This window comes from Acartia tonsa, chromosome 6, assembly GCF_053477335.1.
Source record: "Acartia tonsa isolate MP-2025a chromosome 6, ASM5347733v1, whole genome shotgun sequence".
Classification (NCBI taxonomy): domain Eukaryota; kingdom Metazoa; phylum Arthropoda; class Copepoda; order Calanoida; family Acartiidae; genus Acartia; species Acartia tonsa.
Genome location: NC_137265.1, coordinates 46,574,125 through 46,595,039, shown reverse-complemented (window position 1 = coordinate 46,595,039; position 20,915 = coordinate 46,574,125). Strand labels below are relative to the sequence as shown.

General features: G+C 30.2%; 1 protein-coding gene across 4 annotated transcripts in view; it reads right to left on the bottom strand.

Moving 5' to 3' along the window:
- The window catches only part of trio (trio Rho guanine nucleotide exchange factor), a 453,505-nt gene that overhangs the window by 61,253 nt on the left and 371,337 nt on the right, over window positions 1-20,915 (bottom strand). For all 4 annotated transcript variants that reach the window (XM_080165076.1, XM_080165074.1, XM_080165075.1 and 1 more), the window contains exons 48-49: window positions 3,292-3,349; window positions 1,524-1,638 (exon numbers count right to left, since the gene is read on the bottom strand). In XM_080165076.1, the coding sequence (XP_080021202.1) occupies window positions 1,524-1,638; window positions 3,292-3,349 (173 nt within the window). The remainder of the gene's footprint in view (window positions 1-1,523; window positions 1,639-3,291; window positions 3,350-20,915) is intronic.

Here is a 20,915-nt window from a genome sequence, read left to right as displayed (position 1 = left end):
CCAAAGACGACAGGTTTGCTCCTATGTAAATTATATAAAAAAATGTTTTTTTCCTGGTGTAATATTATGTGTATTTTACTTTACTTTCCAATTAGTGTGATTTTGTCAAAATATGCCTTAAAATGTTTATTTACATGTTGTGAAAAAAAGACCTTTTACATACTTGAACACTTTTTAAAATGACAGTAATAGTAGCACTGCTTTATAAACAAGAATTGTCCGTCAATATGCAGGGAGTAAGGGAGGGGACAATGGATCGAATATTCAATTTTTAAGTAGTCTCAGACTTTGGGGACTGGCTTAAAGGGAATGTGCACGAATACAGCAGATTCTTACTGATTTTGGGGACTTGCGCATCAATGCCCCGCTAACTAGCTGAGCTAGTTTTGAATATGCAGACAGAAAAGTTTACAATTTATCGCTGGTTTTAACAAATATTATTTCCCAAGAAAATGTCTTTTCATGTATAGAAACTCTACTGTGATATTTATGTATTAAATAATCTAAGAACCGCTTGAATTTTAGGGTCAGTTATAAATATATTAGAAGGGTTGAGGGTGGTTTCAACAAGATTTTTCTAGTGATTAATTACAGAATGTTTACTACATTGTGATGTGTTGATAATTTAATTTTCAAGTAAATGATTTTTTTCTTAGAACTAATTTTGTTCTAAATTAGGTTACCATGATCCCCTTACAATTTTGGTAAAATTTTCTTGAAAAATCTGGTTTTCGTTGCTTTTCAGCGAACCCTCTTAAATTGAATTAATTGCCCATTGTCCCCTCCCTTACTCCCTGGTCAATATGTCATTATGGACACAACTGAACTTGTCTACAAGTAAATATTTTTTACTGTACCTACTTTATTTAAGATAAATAAATAATGAAAATATTATTTGAATAAAATAAAATCTCTTAAAAGAAAATGGAATAATAAAATCTTCGTAGAATAGTAAAAAATAGAATATACCCAACGTAGAATAATTATGGGCTTGAACTCTGGACTCAAATGATTTATTGAATTATCTAATTTTATAAACCTGCTTTCCCAATTCTTGAAATTCATAATAGTTTAATTTTTTTATTTTTAATTAGAGAAATATAACCATAAAACTTTCAAAACTTTCTATTTTATTTATTTTTAAAAATGGTTCAGAGATGACCATAATAAAACCTAATAATGTATCCCGTTCATTTATTGTTATTGTTATTTATTTTATATAGAAAACCTGTTAATACTATATTATTCTATGTAAAATGATTTAATCTTTTATTTGTAGGTTAACCACAAACCCACTAAGTAACTCACTTTTATTTTACAATAAAATAAATAGATATTAGAATGTTATATAAATAAATAAATACATTTTTTAGCATAGTTTATAAATTAATCTATCAATACCAATCATAGTCAAGACAATTTATTATAATTTTCGGAACTAAAATACCATGATTTCCTCTGGTGTAAGGAAAATTATGTTTTGAAATGTCGTCTTTGTGTAAAAATGACTTGTGCAAACTTACCTTGAAATTTGCTTTGTATATTTGTCTGTTGATATTCTTTGCATCGTGTCCACCCAAACTCTGGGACTTCTCCAGCTTTGACTGTGACAACTTGCGGATGTTGGGCAGCCATTTTCTAAAAATAATACCAAGTTTATAAGACCCACACAAAGACAAACTTTTTCGAGAGCATTGTTTCAGAGGACCTTTGGGCCATACAGAAGGCCCGAAATTTTTTAATTTGTGGAAAAGATGAAAGCATTAATATTTTTTTTTAAATATGACACCTGCCACACTAAGAAAGTATTAAAGAGGACATTTTTTAGGCAAGGATCAAATGAATGTGAATTGTGTTAAGATCTTGTAAACAGCTTGACTGTTAGTTCCAAAAATTTTATGGAACTCTGGTATTATTTCAGGGCAGGTATTAGGCTATATATCCTCGATTAAAATAATAACCCGGTCTCAAACTTGTCTTAACTGTACAATTACATAGTATCTACAGAAAAACCTAAATAACTTTCTTTTTTTTATATTTTTGTAATAAAATGTAAAATAAACTTTAACTGTAGCAGTATCTGTGGTAAAGTCAGGACTACAACGATAAATAAATGTATGAAATTAAAAAAATAACTTCTACTTTTTATTTTAGAAATATTTTGGATCATGGAAAGAAAACGAAGTAGCAGGGTTCGTCGTATTATCACAGTAGCTTTTGATAGGTTGTTTTAGGTTAGGTTAGGTAAATGTTAATAATTTCCCTGCAGGGTTAGAATATATGCCCCGCAGGATTAGAACCCCCGAAGATTCTAGAAATAGAAGAAAAGCTACTGTGAAAATACAACGGAAACCACTACTTCGTATTCTTTCCAAGATCCAGTATTTTCTTCTAAGGCTAGGTGTTAAACTTTCATTGTCAAAATCCTCAATAGTATAATCTTTTACATGTGAATTAAAAAAATAAATGACATAAACCTATCCCTGTATCACTGATTAGTATAGTGTTTATATATGTCAACACAGGAAATTAAATTCCAACAAGTGTCACAATAAAACAGAGCAAAATTTATGATAACAAAATAATACAATAACGTAATTTGTGATTGCAATTCAATAATTATACATTTTAACTTTTGGACTGGTCAAAAACAACTTCTACACACTTTCATACAAGAACATTACATTTTATCTCGATAATGATCGTTTTTGACAAGCGGAAAGAAGGAGGCAAAATAGTTTTTTTTTGTTTGCTTTTTTGTGAAAACATTCCATATTTAATTTTGCACAACAATACTATTCTAGAGAGAGATAGAGAAATAGAAAAAGCTGGGAAGACCTATTTAATTCATTTATGTCAAGATTATTTTTTTTGAAACATAAAGTAAAAGAACTAAGAAATTTGACACTATCATTAAGATGGAAAATATGATCATTGAGAGACAAAATGTTCTGTCTTTTTGTTTACTTATATAAAAGTAACAGGATATCTGCCTGTCTAACTGTCTGTAACGAAGGATAGTGGGGGATAGTACCACCACCCACCACATTTTACGTAACCCTAGAGTCCTCTAGGGGGTAGTCGCAAGTTATCAATAAAAGGAATATCAGTTTTAGTAAGAATCAAACCAGACAAACATAACAAAAACTGTAACATAGAATTGAAAACTGCTTTTTTTACCGAGCAGAAAAGTTAGAGGCCATATTAAAAGTAATCTTTATGTGAACAAAAGAAAAATCAATCATCCATTGTTCTGTCACTGTAATTAAAAAAATTATAAAACAAACTTACCCACTGAAGACTTTTCGTTTAGAAACTGGTGATGTTGCCCCTAACCCATCTGGGCATTCTGAAATAAAATTAATAAAATTAGTATTTGTAAGTAAACCCAGGTTTCGAACCTTTAACTGCTAAGTACGGAATTTTTACGATTTAAAAAGGAAAAAGTAGGTTGCGGGTAAAATCCGTGTGTTTTAAGGCTTAAAAATAGTAGTAGAACGATAATATTCACTAAAATTGTGTATTTCTTATTGAAAAGAACTATAGACAATTTTTTTTAAATTTAACATAATTTTTTATCATTCTACTACTGTTTTTAACTTAAAACACTCAACCTTTACGGATTTTTCCCGCAACCTACCTTTCCCTTTATATGAAATAGTATAAATATCTAAAGAAACATCTTTAGTAAAATCGTTTAGGTTTAATCATTAGTTTTCCTTGCCAAGGTTTCGTGATTTTAAAACAAAATATATTTTATAACTTCTAGAATCTACAATTAAGACGAGAGCAGGTATTTAGCTGTTTTAATAAATTTTATTTCCTTCTAGTTAATTTTTTGGAGTATAAATCTATGGAGGGAGGGGTAATTGGAATGTAAATTAAACTGGTAACCAAAGTTTTATAAAACTTCGCTAATTCGTTGAACTAAAACTATGAGAACTTATTTAATCGGTTGATTTAAAATAGCAGTGTACAAACATTTGAACCAATAGTTTTAATCTACAGATGAGACATTTTGTTTATAAGCATTCGGGGTGTACATTAATTTATTGTCCATTGTCTTATCCCTTAAGATAAACTCATAATCATGTTTCAAATAATAAGCCATTTAGTTACAAATATAAAGTTGTTAATTACAGTCAAGACAAAAGAAGCATATATCTACATAGTTATTACACCGCATATGCATAATGTAATAATATATTTATGAAAATGGATATGTGCTGTGGATATTATATAACATGGTGTTCATCTAAATCAACAAAACAAATGGGTTGTTTTAAGCTTGTTCATATTATCCTATTGATTTCAATCATTACAAGAAGAGTAGCAATTCTATAAACATCTTAGTAATGAGTATTATGTTCATTTCATGTTGGTTTAAACCCATTTCTAAATAATACTATCACATGAAAAGACAATCAAATTCAGTTATTTTCTCATTCAATTACTATTCAAATGTATGTGTATGAGATATCTCAACCTTCATTGACCTCTCCCTACCCATAAACAAATACTATCATTAAGTGTCAGTTTTTGTGTAGGAACACTTAGGAATAAATAATACTGCATAGCAATAACTGGGCATATAATCCGAATGAGAGAGAAGACATTGGGACATTGAGAGGATACCATGATAAGTATTTCCATAAGTAGCGCAGCAATAACTAGTTATATAATCAGTATCTAAGAGAGGATACAATGATAAATATTCCATAAGTAGCGCAGCAATAACTAGTTATATAATCAGTATCAAAGAGAGGATACAATGATAAGTATTTCCATAAGTAGCGCAGCAATAACTAGCTATATAATCAGTATCTAAGAGAGGATACAATCATAAATATTTCCATAAGTAGCGCAGTAATAACTAGTTATATAATCAATATCTAAGAGAGGATACAATGATAAGTATTTCCATAAGTAGCGCAGCAATAACTAGTAATATAATTCGCATATGAGAGAAAATACAAGGACAATTATGTCAATAGCCAAGTAATAACGTAGAGACCTCAAAATATACTTATGTTATAGGCCAATGACGTCAATGATTCAGCAATTTGAAGGTTAACTAAAAAAATATTAGGATTTCAAAGATCTAAAAGAACACATAAAGACACACATTCTATTATCTTAATCCTGTAGTATTGATATCAGAGAAGATTGGATATATATCTAATTCCTGTTAGTCAATTAGTAATACAAGAAAACAATTAGGAAAATCCATTAGATTATTCAACAAGGGGTATCAGAGTACATGCATCAATTTAGAGATTTTTAGAAGCGCAGCTTCTCTATAACTGGATTATGCCAGTATGTCTATATAATCCGCGAAGTCCCCACTCAGTTTTTCTTAGCGCACGCTACCTAATATTTAAAGGTTGTAATTGCTGCACTATTTTTGGGATAAAGGGGAAGATATCTTTTACAAAATTCTGTAAATGTGTGTATTTAAAATAGGAGTAGAACTCTAAAATTTTGTATGGCAGCTGGTTTAAAATAGTTATTTTAGAGTTCTACTCCTTTTTATAAAAGTCTTAAAACACACACCTTTACTGAATTCTGCGAAAACTACCTATCCTGTTGTTTTAAATTTTGACACATTTTGCTTTATATTTAAATATTTCTACATGTACCTATGATAATATATAATAAACATATTTAATGTATGCCCCAAGTGAAATATCAATTTAACTTATCCTAAAATAAAACTTTTATGTTATTATTAAAGAAATAAAAGAAAAGACGAAGTAGAAAACCAAGGATGACAACATCCATAAGTGACAAGACAATGTTCATTGAAAAATGAAATATAACAAATGTACAGAGGGACATATTGAGTTATACAGTAGATAAATACTGTACAGGGGAATCTTTACGAGTAGTGTCAAAAGCTTATGTTTTAAAATAGCTGGGAAAATAATATTTTCTACTTAAAACAGACAGCAGAAGTGGTTTATAGAATGGCTTTGCAACAATAAAAATATAGAGCTGAGTGGAGAGGGCAAAAGTTTTTCTTTCATATGATAATTTCATCCCATCTTCATTTTTTTCTTTCTTTTCAACAGAGCACTTTTTAAAGATAAGCTTTTTATAATTAGGGTCGTTCCGTCCGTAAGGGTTAGCTTTTTTAATTAATTTAGACATGTTAGAATTGTCGATTTCAAACTTTGTATTATGATTCCTATACCAGTTAGGTACGGTTTAGAAAGCGTAGCAACTCTATAATCGTTACCAGAAAGTCAGTACGTCCATTTAAAACATGTTGCCTTATAATCTTTTATTTGAATGAGTGAAGCTATAGATAAATTTTGACAATCAGTTTATTTTATTGTATTATTGTTATTGTAAAATAGCTTAAAACCTGCTCAAAAATTAAAGAATATTCCAAAATGTTCTTTTACTTTAAGTATAAACAGCTGGTAACTATCAAACGCCTTTTTGAAGTCTAAAATACACAAATACAAATGATAATTGATCTATTCTGCGAATTATCTCCTTCAATTACTCTATTGTAAACTTTTCATCTTTTTCTTTTCTTGTTGCAATTAAGAAAATTACTTCATTTGTAATAAAAATAAATTTTCTTGGTATTCATAGAGCTAGCCTATGGAGTTTTATCTCAATGGAAATCTTTCATTTAAGTACAGCCTAAAACAAAGGTTTAGGTGAATTTCCTGAAAAGCAGAAACTATTTCACTTCATCTTGACAGACAGACATCAAACTACTTTATATTATGGACTAGCAGCTACGCCCCTAGAGGCCTCTAGGGGCACTTGGGGAGGTAAAGTCGAATTCAATAACCCAATTTCTTATTTTAGATTTTAAAAGAAAAAGTAAATTTTTAAAAAAAATTTTAGGTACTTAAAATAATTTTTTAAAAATTTTCTTTTGGGGGGTGGGGTTGTCCCATCCCCCAAGAAAATAGTTAAAAGCCTTCCCGGGACTTATGAGAAGCTACCCTTTTAAGGAGAACCCGATCGGTTCAGCGGTTAGCGAGCTACTTTGGTACAGACACACAAACACATAGACAAACACACATCCTGTTCCTTTATTATAAGGATAGGAATAAGACTCATGCTCTTACTGAAAAGTTTTCTAAATAAAATGGTTATTCCATATAAATAGGATTATACCTATATAATCCTATTTAATAACAAAACTATTTATTACCAATAAAAATCTGAATAAATTGTATGACAAAAGAAACCAGTGTAGGAGCTCTAATCTGATTAGGAGAATAATAGAAGCTATTAGTAAACAATATTGATCCTTTGTATATACAGAGAAGAGGGTAATTTCCCTCAGACAGACCACTGGAACATTCATATACCCACTACCTATTTTGCCATCTTGATGACCTAATATCCCACCAAAAAATTATCTTGAATAAGTACAAATTAACATACAGAAATCCAATTTAAATTAGGACAGACAGATATTCCATTTAAAGTATTACATCAAACATACAGACATCCTATTTAAAGTAGAACACACAGACTCAAAGACATCCTACTGAAATAACCAAAAAGAAAACTTATAGAATAATTATTTTCAGAGAGAAAAGGGGGATAGTAGTCGGTCCAACGCTGAATTTGAGGAAATTGCCAAAGAGAATATTATCCTAGGAATAATACATCAGGAAATTCACAAGAGGATAGAAAAGAGATTTAATAACATTTTTTTCAATATTTATAAGCATATTGTAAACCTTGAGTATTTTTATATTTGGAAAAATTATTATTACTTTTATGTATGTCTGTTTCTCACTTATTTTGTATCTGTCTGCATATAACTTTAATTTCACCTGACCTGATTTTTATGGTTAGAACTAACAAATTCTTCAGGTTTAACCCTTTAAAGGCGAACAAATCAAATGCAAAACTATTACTTAAAAGCAGATAAACTGAGTGCTTATTCTGACTTTTTAAAAATATTAAAATAATACCACTTTACTTAAGACTCTTCACTATAAATATATTCTTACATTTTGAATAGATATTTATTTTTAACAATGAGAAAATTTTAAATTCTAATTCTTGGATATTTAGGTAGAATATGAAGCTTTACGTTTTTTTTTCACATGGATCAAATCATAAAAGAGACGATTTTTCTAATTACTTAAGGTCCAGGTTAGGTTGTGTTGAATACAGTGTCGCCCCGCAGGTTAGGCATAGAAAAAAAACAAAGCCCCAAAATTTTCAATTTATTTCAAAAATAAGGAGGACGAGTGCCAGTAGAAACTTTGGGGTACCCAACGTTTGAAGAGGTATGACAATAATGCCAAAGATCTAAAAGTCATTAAATAATTTTCAGAAACTATGATAAACAAAGTTTGCTTGTAAATTTAAAGTTTTTGTTTAAACTGTAATATAATATATGTAAATAATAAGAATAGTTTAAAAACAAAGTATTCTGTGTTTAGAAATAAATTCCAAAATTTGCTAGTTTAGAGTGTTAATACAAAATATTAAATATTATAATATTTATCAATAGCAAAATAAGTGGACGCTATTTTAATAACTTACAAATATATAAGAGGTTAAAACAGTTAATAATTTAATTAAAGGTATTTAGACTTAATAAAGGCATTTGATTGTATGCATTCTGTATTTTGAACCGCAAACTATGTTGTTTGATTTAATTTAATTTTTTTGCACGGACACTTTTGACATAACTCAGAATTACAGAATATAACTATGTCAGGCATCCGTAATATTTTCAATTATAAGTATAAGCAAGGACAGTTATTCACAGATTTGAATCATGTTATGCTTTGGGTTATTTCTTATTTTCCTATTGCTACCTAAGTATATGCTAGCTTCCCTTTTGTATATTTTAAACCTTTATTGACTACAAACATTTTATGATTTAAATTGAATTTAATTGCAAAACTTTAAATCTTCTGAAAATTGTCTCAATAAATCTTTCATCTTTTAAAACACATGTTAGAAGAAAAAAAAAAATTCTGAATTTTTATCCCTTTTACTGACAATAAGCATACATGAAATAACTGAAAATTGAAATCAAATGGGGAAGGATAGCTTACCTTATAATTAACCCTTGACTGATCAAATGAAGTGAAAATATATTTTTATATATAAAAAGATTATTTAAAGTGTTTTTGGTTTGTCTGTCAAGATCTTGATCACAACTGAACATATATCCCAGGATGGTTTAATACTATTTTGTTTGTGCATTTGCATGATTTTAGGCATTTTTCTGCCCTTTACCTTCCCCTTCGAATACAGATACAATGGGCTCAGCAACTAATTTATGAATTAGATTAACATGTAAAAATGAAACTTTAATTTCAAATAGTAGTATTCTAAATTAATGCCATAAAATGAAATAAATGGAAAGGTTTGTTTCAAAATCACTTGAGACGTACAGGCTTTATAGAGTAGTTTCTATAAAAATTGTAAATAAAGCTTCAACAGATAACTAATGTATAAAGATTAAAAGAGAAGGTTGATTACCTCCTAATATACATCAATTGGACGGACAGAAAACCTTAATTATAGAGTAGCTACGCTAATATTAGAGAATGATTTCTATATAAGAATGTAATAGTAAATCTGAAACTGATTAATAATGTATAAAGACTAGAGTAAAGGTTGATTACCTCTTTATATAAATTAATTGGACGGACAGAAAACCCTAATTATAGAGATGCTGTGCTGATATAAGAGAATGATTTCTATGTAAGAATGTAATAGTAAATCTGAAACTGATTACTAATGTATAAAGACTAGAGTAAAGGTTGATTACCTCCTTATATAAATTAATTGGACGGACAGAAAACCCTAATTATAGAGATGCTGTGCTGATATAAGAGAATGATTTCTATGTAAGAATGTAATAGTAAATCTGAAACTGATTACTAATGTATAAAGACTAGAGTAAAGGTTGATTACCTCCTTATATAAATTAATTGGACGGACAGAAAACCCTAATTATAGAGATGCTGTGCTGATATAAGAGAATGATTTCTATGTAAGAATGTAATAGTAAATCTGAAACTGATTACTAATGTATAAAGACTAGAGTAAAGGTTGATTACCTCCTTATATAAATTAATTGGACGGACAGAAAACCCTAATTATAGAGATGCTGTGCTGATATAAGAGAATGATTTCTATGTAAGAATGTAATAGTAAATCTGAAACTGATTACTAATGTATAAAGACTAGAGTAAAGGTTGATTACCTCCTTATATAAATTAATTGGACGGACAGAAAACCCTAATTATAGAGATGCTGTGCTGATATAAGAGAATGATTTCTATGTAAGAATGTAATAGTAAATCTGAAACTGATTACTAATGTATAAAGACTAGAGTAAAGGTTGATTACCTCCTTATATAAATTAATTGGACGGACAGAAACCCCTAATTATAGAGATGCTGTGCTGATATAAGAGAATGATTTCTATGTAAGAATGTAATAGTAAATCTGAAACTGATTACTAATGTATAAAGACTAGAGTAAAGATTGATTACTTCCTAATATACATCGATTGGACGGACAGAAAAACCCTAATTATAGAGATGCTGTGCCAATATAAGAGAATTATTTCTATGTAAGAATATAAATAAATCTGAAACTGATTACTAATATGTATAAAGATTAAAGAAAGCTTGATTACCTCCTAAGTTTAGTTGATTGAACGGACATAAAACCCTAATTACAGAGATGCTGTGCTAATATAAGAGAATGATTTCTATATATGAATGTAATGGTAAATCTGAAACTGATTACTAATATATAAAGACTAAAGCAAGCTTGATTAAAGATTGAAGGTTGATTACCTCCTAATATATAATATTGAACTGACTGAATACCATAATTATACAGATGCTGTGCCAATATAAGAGAATTATTTCTATGTAAGAATGTAATGGTAAATCTGAAACTGATTACTAATGTATAAAGATTAAAAAGAAGGTTGATTTCTTCCTAATATATATGATTGGACGGACAGAAAAACCTAATTACAGAGAAGCCAAGCTAATATAAGAGAATGATTTCTATGTAAGAATGAATAGTAAATCTGAAACTGATTACTAATGTATAAAGATTAAAGCAAGCTTGATTAAAGATTGAAGGTTGATTACCTCCTAATATATAATATTGGACAGACAGAAAAACCCTAATTATAGAGATGATGTGCTATGCTAATATAAGAGAATGATTTCTATAGAATAATGTAATAGTAAATCTGAAACTGATTACTAATGTATAAAGACTAGAGTAAAGATTGATTACTTCCTAGTATACATCGATTGGACGGACAGAAAAACCCTAATTATAGAGATGCTGTGCCAATATAAGAGAATGATTTCTATGTAAGAATGTAATAGTAAATCTGAAACTGATTACTAATGTATAAAGATTAGAGGAAGCTTGATTACCTCTTCCTACTAATCAGAAGTTTAAGGGATAGGACAATCGATAATAAATTAAAGTACATCCCCAATATTAATATACAAAATTACCCATTCTGTAAATGTTTGATTGAAAAGTTTGTATATTGCTTGTTTGAACAAACCAATCTAATACCTTAAGTTTTTAAGCCACGGAATTAAAGAATTTATTTATTAAACTTTGGGTACCATTAAAATTAATAGTCCAATGACCTCTCCCTCCCTGCTACTAATGCATATTTATTTTGGTTAAATCCCTCTAAAAAATAATTTACATCCATCCAAGTACAAGTTTAAGGAATAAGAAGTTTCTTTGATCTTTTTACCCAATGGAACCTTACCCCCCCCCCCCCAAATGCTACAAGATAAAACAAGATTGCATTCATACATAAGTAATGAATACCACTACATTCAATATGTTCAAACACTATCTTAAATCCTTATAATAGAGGATGTCTGTTTGTCTGTACCGGCCAAACCGTTATGGTTCTCCTTTACAGGTTAGCTTTATTTAGGTCCCGGGAGATTTAAAAAGTTGGGTTATCTAATTCAAATCCCCCTCCTCAAGTGACCGATAGTAAAATATTGTAAAACTTAATATACATATCTAAATGAGAAAAAACACACTAATTTTAAATTTTCCAAAATTAAATAATCATTTCTTAATAAATAACTGAGGTAAAACAGAATTTCAATGTCTTCAAAATATAAAATCTTTCAATAAACAAGAAAGAAACGCTACAATATCTAATACTGACTGAACTACAAAAGTTGTAAGAGTAGCTACGCTTTAAGGCACAGCCTTTAGAAGTACAAACAAAGCTAGAAATCAAAAGGATTACATAATAATTCGATTCAAATAGCACAAATTACATCAAATCTCCACCAAACTACATGATATAAACAAAATGATCTTTTAATGCTACAGATTATGTCAGATCTAGCAATGTTATAATCCTTATAAGAAGTTATAAATATTATTAATCTTCTCCGAGATTAGAAATAGTAAGAACATGAAATAGACATTATTATTATTTGTTGGCTAGAGGCCGCAACTTCACTTTAACTACTGCTGGCATTATTACAAACAGGGTTGCCAGCTGTCACAATAATACCCGCACACACAGAGGTGCCGCACCAATAACTATAAATTTCACATTTTAAAGTTCCTTAGGTATCTTTCGAAAAAAGTAAGCTTAAAAGGAATATATATTTTTTGTACCCAACCCATTTTAAAATGAAATATGAACATTTTCTGGCTGATTGGCTTTAAATTAGGACATAGAGACAAAAGTCGTGGTTTAATGAATCGATGGTTAACCAAGGTTTCTAAGGAGAAGTTAATAAAAAAGATTATATAGGGAAGGCGTTTGTGTGTGTGTGTGTGTGTATGTAATTGTCTGTGTGTGTGTGTATCTCTTTATTAAGTGTAGAAGTCAAGAGGGCTGAACAGAGAAAGATATGAGAACAAATTTGACTCTCGGAGTTATGAGGGCGTGAGAGGGAGGGGTTACGGAGACATGGGGATGAAATAAATAGGCCTAAGGTTAAAATGGGGAAGAAGGCAAGATAAAATAAAAGGGGAAAGGATCTTTATATATTACATATGTCTTTCATACAATGTTACAAAAGCTATTTTTCCTTCAAATATTGTAATAATTTTTTGTTAATAACATTGACAGCATAATATAGATGGAAAACAATACAATTTGTCTCAACTATGATAATTCTTGACTGGCAGATAAGTTGTGAGGTAAAATTTTAAAAGTAATGCAATGACACTATTACAATCACACTCAAGGGAGCTAGTAGCAAGAGAGAGAGAGAGAGAGAGGGAGAGAGAAAGAATTAAAGGAGTGAGAGAGAGATTCTCGGGAGTGGCTGTACAGGGTTCGAGGCCAGGATCCGCCAGCTTTACTCACTTACAGTGTCGAAAAGAAACTCAGGAAGACAGGGATAGAACCATGGAAAATAATTTATTCTTACCCACATTTTTTGGCATTTAATAGTTTAAAATAATTGGGGAAAAGAAAGAGTTTATACCTCCATTGTCCTCTGCATCCCTGTAAAGAAAAACATGACTTTTCCCAAAGGAAGGGAGATAAAAACTTAAGAGAGAGATAGAGAGAGAGAGAGAAAGAGAGAGAAAGAGAGAGAAAGAGAGAGAAAGAGAGAGAGAAAGAGAAAGAAAGAGAGAGAAAGAGGGAATGAAAAAAGAAGGAAGATAAAAAAATTCCTTTGAAAAATAATAGGATTTATCGTTTAATCAATGAATGATGCCTTTTTATCTAAGTGTAGATTGTTTCTAGAAAAGAAAATGTTCCAAAATTTCCACCAATCAAACAAAAATATTTTACTCTTTCTTTGTTACTAACAGTTGTATGATAATGTTAACTCAGAATAATAATTCAGTAAGCATCAATAGAAACTACATTTTTATAAGATAGAGGTTAAATAATTGTTCTTGGGTTGAAAATCATGATTTTTTCCTATCAAAATAATCTTGCTGACCACTGAACCGAAGCTCACCAAAACATAAAGCTTTACATAGGTCAAGGAATAGTTTTGAGCTACTTTAACATCTAAATTCAAGTCTAAGGATAGATTTAAGCTAGCAGGGCCGCTAGTAATATACACACTTAATGAATCATTTGAGATAAAATAATAAGTACTTTATCAAATGTTTAGTTTTGATATCAAATAACAATACTAATAACAAACAACAATAATCAAGTCAATTTTGTCCATAAACGTATTTCATTTGATAAAACTTAGGGATGGACCACAAAGATATTGGATTTTTGGTAGCGGCCAACAAAATTAACATGCATATTTTTATTCTTGTTTTTAATAAAACTACTAAAATAAATAGAATGATTTATATTTGAATTTGTATAAATTGAAAAGTAATTTACAAGGCTTCTAATTAAATCTTGCAAGTACTCTATGTAGAGGAAGGGAGGAGGGTGGATATCCAACCCCCCCCCCCCTTGAAGCAATAATAAATAATTTTTTTCTCCCCCCAAATTGTTTATTATTAATTTAGTTTTGTATACTAAAACTTAAAATATTTATTTTGCCCCTAGCCTCTAGTTTAATTAAAATAGCCTAAAACCAGTAAAAAGCCAATTGATACGCGGATAATAAAAGATTCTAGTTTTTACTGCAAGCTACAATATAGATAAAAAGTTTAATTATGTAATTACTGAAAGTATAAAAAAGTGTGTTTAATACTCGTCTCAACCTGTCAAAAATGGCAAATATATGAGGGTAACTACAAAGTATAAAAATCAAAGTAAAAAACTAACACAAAATATCTTATATTAAGTTCTAGTGGATATCTCCTAGTTTAAAACCATGGCATGACCAGTATGTTATGTAGGTATACTATCACAAAAGCAGAGCCCAATCGGTCCAGCCGGTATAAAGAGCTTAAGCTTTAGTTGGACAGAAGAACAAACAAACAGACGATAATACATCATTTAATATATGCTATCGAAAAAAAACTAAGAAAAGAAATTTTAGCAATTCATCATTTTAGTGTGCTGATACTGTAAAGAAAAATGTTTGTTTGCCTCTAGAGATATCTAAAACAGATGAAAGTTTCGAGCTATTTTATTTATTTCCAACCCCCTTTAATGAAATTAATTGGAAAAAATTGCTTAATAATCAGTTATCTTAATTCCATTCATGCAACTTTAATCAAGAAACCTTTGTCTAAGAATAGCAAAAAATGACATCAAAAACAATGTTATCATTTGACTACAAAAACGAAGATAATTTGTAAAATAAGCTTTAATACAACCATTGCATTGGTCATTCTTTATTATATTAAATATTAGTGTTATTATACTTTTAAAAATTTCATAATAAATTTTGTAAATTTTCATTAATGTGAATATTTTGAAAGCAGATATTTGCTAAGACGACTTTTAGAAGCATAAGAGTTAGAGAAATATTCTTCATACAAACATTAAGAATTGAGAGGTTTCGTGTTTCTACTTTCCTATTATTTGATATTTTGGGTAAATTTTCAAAATATAAGAAATAGAACAGCAAAATGACAAATATACAACAAAAAAAAGAAAATATAAGCTTTCACAAAAAACTTCCAACCTCTAATTACTCATTAGAAAAGTGCTTAGTTACTTTATTACTTAATAGTAATTCCTATACATAACGTAAAAGCAATCACAAACACTATTTCAATTACATTTTTGCTTTTTAAAATGGCATTCGTTGAAAGACGTATCAACAAGGCGACAGTAATTAAACACCAAAAATGAAAATACGTGTGCATTTAATCCCGCATCCACATAATGTTTAATATTTGCTAAAAGACACAATCGCAAAAAAGCGGGAATTTTCATGATTTTTGGTATACAGCAAATGAAATGATGTGCGATTATGATATTTTAGAAATATAATACATGCGTGGAAGTGATTGGACACATAGGAAAGGGTCATAAAGCCAAAAAGGTGTTGTATTGTCTCTTTTTACAGCCAGATAGACAGACAGATTATAAAGGATAAAGCATTACTTATTAAAAGACCATTGTTTTCTTCAAAAGTGTTGAATAAATTAACACTACAAAAATATAAATTACTTCCCTTCTAACTAAAAGTGATTTTTTCATAAAGAAGGGTGGGATTTTTAATCTGATGAAAATTTTTCTTTTTTGTTTTTAAATCAAAGATATACAAGGGGAAAGCTAAAAAGGGGCTTATCACCATCGTTAAAAGCCATAGGTATTAAATATTCAGATAAGCCTATGGCATTTAACACTTTGAATGTGGGTTTTGAACATCCCCCCCCCCCCCTCCACACACACTCTCAAAATATTTTTGTGAGGGCTAAAAACTTGTAAAATGAATGTTCACCCCACCCTCAAAAAAAATCACAGGCGTTCTCTCTAATGCTAATGTATCTTTTTGCAAATATGAAACACAACATAGAAAAGCTAGAGGAAGTGATGTCACATCTCTACTTGAATAAAACCTAATACAATGTATGACCCGCAAATAGCATTTAATGAATATAACAGGCAAAAAACGCACAAATATTAATGTCTGTTAGCATGGTCAAAAAAGCAAAAAAAAAGTTGTGTTTGTTAGACTGGTTAAAAAAGTACATATAATAGATATTACACCCAAAGTGGCGTACAGAGGGTCTTGTATGAATTTTTAACTTAACACCCCCTTGGCTATATTAAGGTGTGTATCAAGGGGGTTTTGAACCTATTCAAGGGGGGTGTAACTGTAGAGTGGTGTACCGGTGGGCACATAAAAAGGTTTATCAACCCCCTTATTATTGCAATTAGGGTGGATACACCCCCCTTCAGCAATAATTTAAATAATTTGAAATGAGATAATTCATACAAAATTAGAGTAAGAGGGGTAAGAGACAGCTTTTAAAAAAAACATGGTATATGGGTTAAAACTTTAAAGGCACATTCACAATTGATAAATACCTGTATTTCTTTAAATTATTTTAAAAAGGTATTATTTTGTTGAGAATCATAAAACCTCTAAGAAACAAAATATAATGTTTGTTTGGGTCAGAATCGTGAAAATTCTCGTTGTTGCCATGCTAATAATATATGCTAAAAATGCTTGTAAATGAGTTTGTGGATTTTTTGTGTGTAGTTCGCGTGTGTGTGTGTGTGTGTCAGTCTGTGTATTATGTTTAGTATTTGACACACCTATACAAGATGTTTGGGCATACTTGCAAAGAAAATTAAAGACAAAGCTCCTATTTTCATAACTTAAGAATGCACACCTAGCCTCTGTGGGGTATCTTAAAATAGAAATATAGCTAAAATCCTGAAGAAGACCAATTAATACCTCATAATAAGTGATATAAAGGAATATTTTTGACAATAAATAGCTCTTTTCAAAGTGTGCTTTTCAAAAAAGTTTCAAAAATGTTAAGTTTCAAGTAGTAGGTATCTTGAAAAAATTATCTTAAAAACAAAGTTGGATATTTTGAAATGCAGCTTTTGCTGTTTTATGGGGAGTTTTATTTGGCATATTTGCATAGCCTAGACTCAGGAACATAGGGATAAAACAATTTCAATTAAATAACAGTCTTGTGTGTAAAATTATGATTTAAGTATCTGGTAAATTTTGGGAAAAAGTGTGGATATTTAACTACCATAGGAAAATAAATGTGGATACTCAACTACTTTTGGGAAAATGTAGACATTCAAGTTCAATTGATTAAATAAAAAAAAAAGAGTTAGGTATAATAAAAAAGGCCTTGTCCCCTCCTCCCTGTGTAGACCTTATATCCAACAATACACATTCACAACAAGAATAACAATATGCAATATGATTAAATGTTTTATGGTATTTAATTTTAGAACATTTTCTTGATCTATGCAAATTTTAATGACATTAAAGAAAATAACACCATTTAAAATAACTATCTTTGCTAACAGAAAAGATAATGATAAAAAAGAAGAACTATTCTACCCTGAAATGAAGTTAAATAGTAGCTTAAAAATGTGTTAAGAGTACAAAAAAGGTTTAGAAATATGCTCCCTTTCGAGCTCACCTCTCTCCCCCCTCCCCCCCCCCCCCAACTTTTAACAAGTTTTAATATGCATCATCTACTTTATGTCGCACGGGTTTAATAACCCTTAATAAAAAAAAGTAATAAGATGTCTGTGTATCTAACCATTTATACATCTAAAATGGTTCTATGTAAGGTTGAAAAAATCAAGGGCAAAAGAAGGCTTTTTTCAATCTAAAAAAAAGATGCTTTATAAAATTTTTAAACCCTATACAAAGCGAAAAAAATAGTTTTTAAGCTTGGAAAGCAAAAAAATGCTAGTTAAATGTCAATTTAAAAATGGATTTCTTGTGCATTTTTTCAATTTCTTAAAGCGTTTAAGATTTGAAATTTGTTACTCTTATCAAATGATTTAAAATCTTCAGTTTTCTGAATAGATACTTGTACATATTAATGCACGAATTTTGGATTGGATTTAAATATTTTTTGCAGTAAAAACTCTACACCCCAAAAAAAGATCTATTAAAAAAGTTTGAATATTGTTCAATGCAGAATATTTTTTTTGTAAAATGGCGGCATAACGGTTAGTACCGATAAAAACCGGTGTTAATTTAAATGGCGGAACATCGGTTACGCTGCCGTTTCTTCATAGTATTACAAAGTAAAACACTAGCGGCTACGCCCCTACTTCCTTTAGGGGTGGTTGAAGTGATTCAGTGTATAAAGTTCCTTAATGATAATTAAAAAACTTGCATAACCCCCTTTTCATACATTCTATAATCTTTCGTCATAATATCAACAAAGCATTTGATAAAGATTAAGGGGGGGGGAAGTTCTGCCACTTTCGCGTAAACAGTGTGCAGTGGACTAGGTATTGATTTTAGATTATAGGTTATTTAGGATAAAAGTTTACTTTTGGGTATTAGTTCACGTATATTTAATCATTTTTTGAATAGGTCTCCAGGTTCAGGTGCTGCAGGCTGGAAGGTCGTTTCTGGACAGGTAAAAAAATTAAAAAATTTTTGTTTGAAGAGTTAGAGAGCAACTTCTAAAACAAAATATGCTTCTTTTTGAATGTTATTAACATATCTGCAGAAAAAATTAAATTCGGCCTCCAGGTTCAGGTGCTGCAGGCCTCCAGGTACACTCTGGACAGGTAAAAATTAAAAAAAATAATTTGAAGAGTTAGAGGTACACTTATTAAACCAAATATGCATCTTTTTGAATGTTATTACCATATTAGAAGAAAAAATGACAATCGGCCTCCAGGTTCAGGTGCTGCAGGCCTCCAGGTACACTCTGGACAGGTAAAAATTAAGTTTTCTTATTTGAAGAGTTAGAGGTACACTTATTTAACCAAATATGCATCTTTATGGATGTTATCATCATATTTGCAGAAAATTTTAAAATCGGCCTCCAGGTTCAGGTGCTGCAGGCCTCCAGGTACACTCTGGACAGGTAAAAATTAAAATTTCTTATTTTAAGAGTTTGATGTACACTTATTTAACCAAATATGCATCTTTTTGGATGTTATTACCATATTTGAAGAAAAACTGACAATCGGCCTCCAGGTACACTCTGGACAGGTAAAAATCAAAATTTCTTATTTGAAGAGTTAGAGGTACACTTATAAAACAAAATATGCATCTTTTTGGATGTTATTACCATATTTGAAGAAAAAATGACAATCGGCCTCCAGGTACATTCTGGACAGGTAAAAATTTTAAAAAAATTATTTAAAGAGTTAGAGGTAAACTTATTAAACCAAATATGCGTATTTTTGGATGTTAATATCATATTTGAAGGTAAATTGATATTCGGCCTCCAGGTACAGGTGCTGCAGGCCTCCAGATCCATTCTAGACAGGTAAAAATTAAAAAAAAATTATTTAAAGGGTTACAGGTACACTTATAAAACCAAATATGCATCTTTTTGGATGTTATTATCATATTTACAGAAAAAATTCAAATTGGACTCTAGTTTCAGGTGCTGCATGCCTCCAGGTATTTAAGTGTCAGGAATTCCTGCCTTTTTCTTTAGACGTGGATTGAATATACAATCTAAGAATTTCTTTATATTTTACTAACGTGGATGGAGAATCTGTAGCTCTGAATGACATCTGGATAAAATTAACCTCTCTCAGTAGTAATTTTAAAATTATTTCACTAGCATCTATACTTTATAATCTGAATCCTATTGAAATTGCATTCCCCATTCTGAGTATCTGTAATATTATATCTTAGACAGAATTATATTTTGCATATGTGTGGAAAACCATACATAAACAAAAAGTAATAAATACAGATCTCTATCTAGCTGGCTCCTGGAGGCCACCTTGACCCTATCTGGAGCACAACTCAAACCTTTCATCTAAATAAAACAAGTTATAAAATTGATTTTTTAAACCTGTCCAGCAGGCTCCTGGAGGCTACCTAGAGCCTGCCTGGAACAAAAATAGAAGACTTACTTAATAAATTTTGTCATATTATTATATTTTAGTATTTTCTATTTAGAAACCTTTCCTCTAATATCAAATATTACCTTTATTGGAATTTACCTTGCCAGCGGCCACAAGCAGTCACCAGTGGCCACCAGGATCCAGGTAAGGTGTCCAAATCAAAAAGTATCAAAAAATATTATAACTGCCTGTCCAGAGTGTACCTGGAGGCCTGCAGCACCTGAACCTGGAGGCCGATTGTCAATTTACCTTCAAATATGGTAATAACATCCAATAAGTTGCATATTTGGTTTAATAAGTGTATCACTAACTCTTTAAATAAGAAATTTAAATTTTTACCTGTCCAGAGTGTACCTGGAGGCCTGCAGCACCTAAACCTGGAGGCCGATTGTCAATTTACCTTCAAATATGGTAATAACATCCAAAAAGATGCATATTTTGTTTTATAAGTGTACCTCTAACTCTTTAAATAAGAAATTTAAATTTCTACCTGTCCAGAGTGTACCTGGAGGCC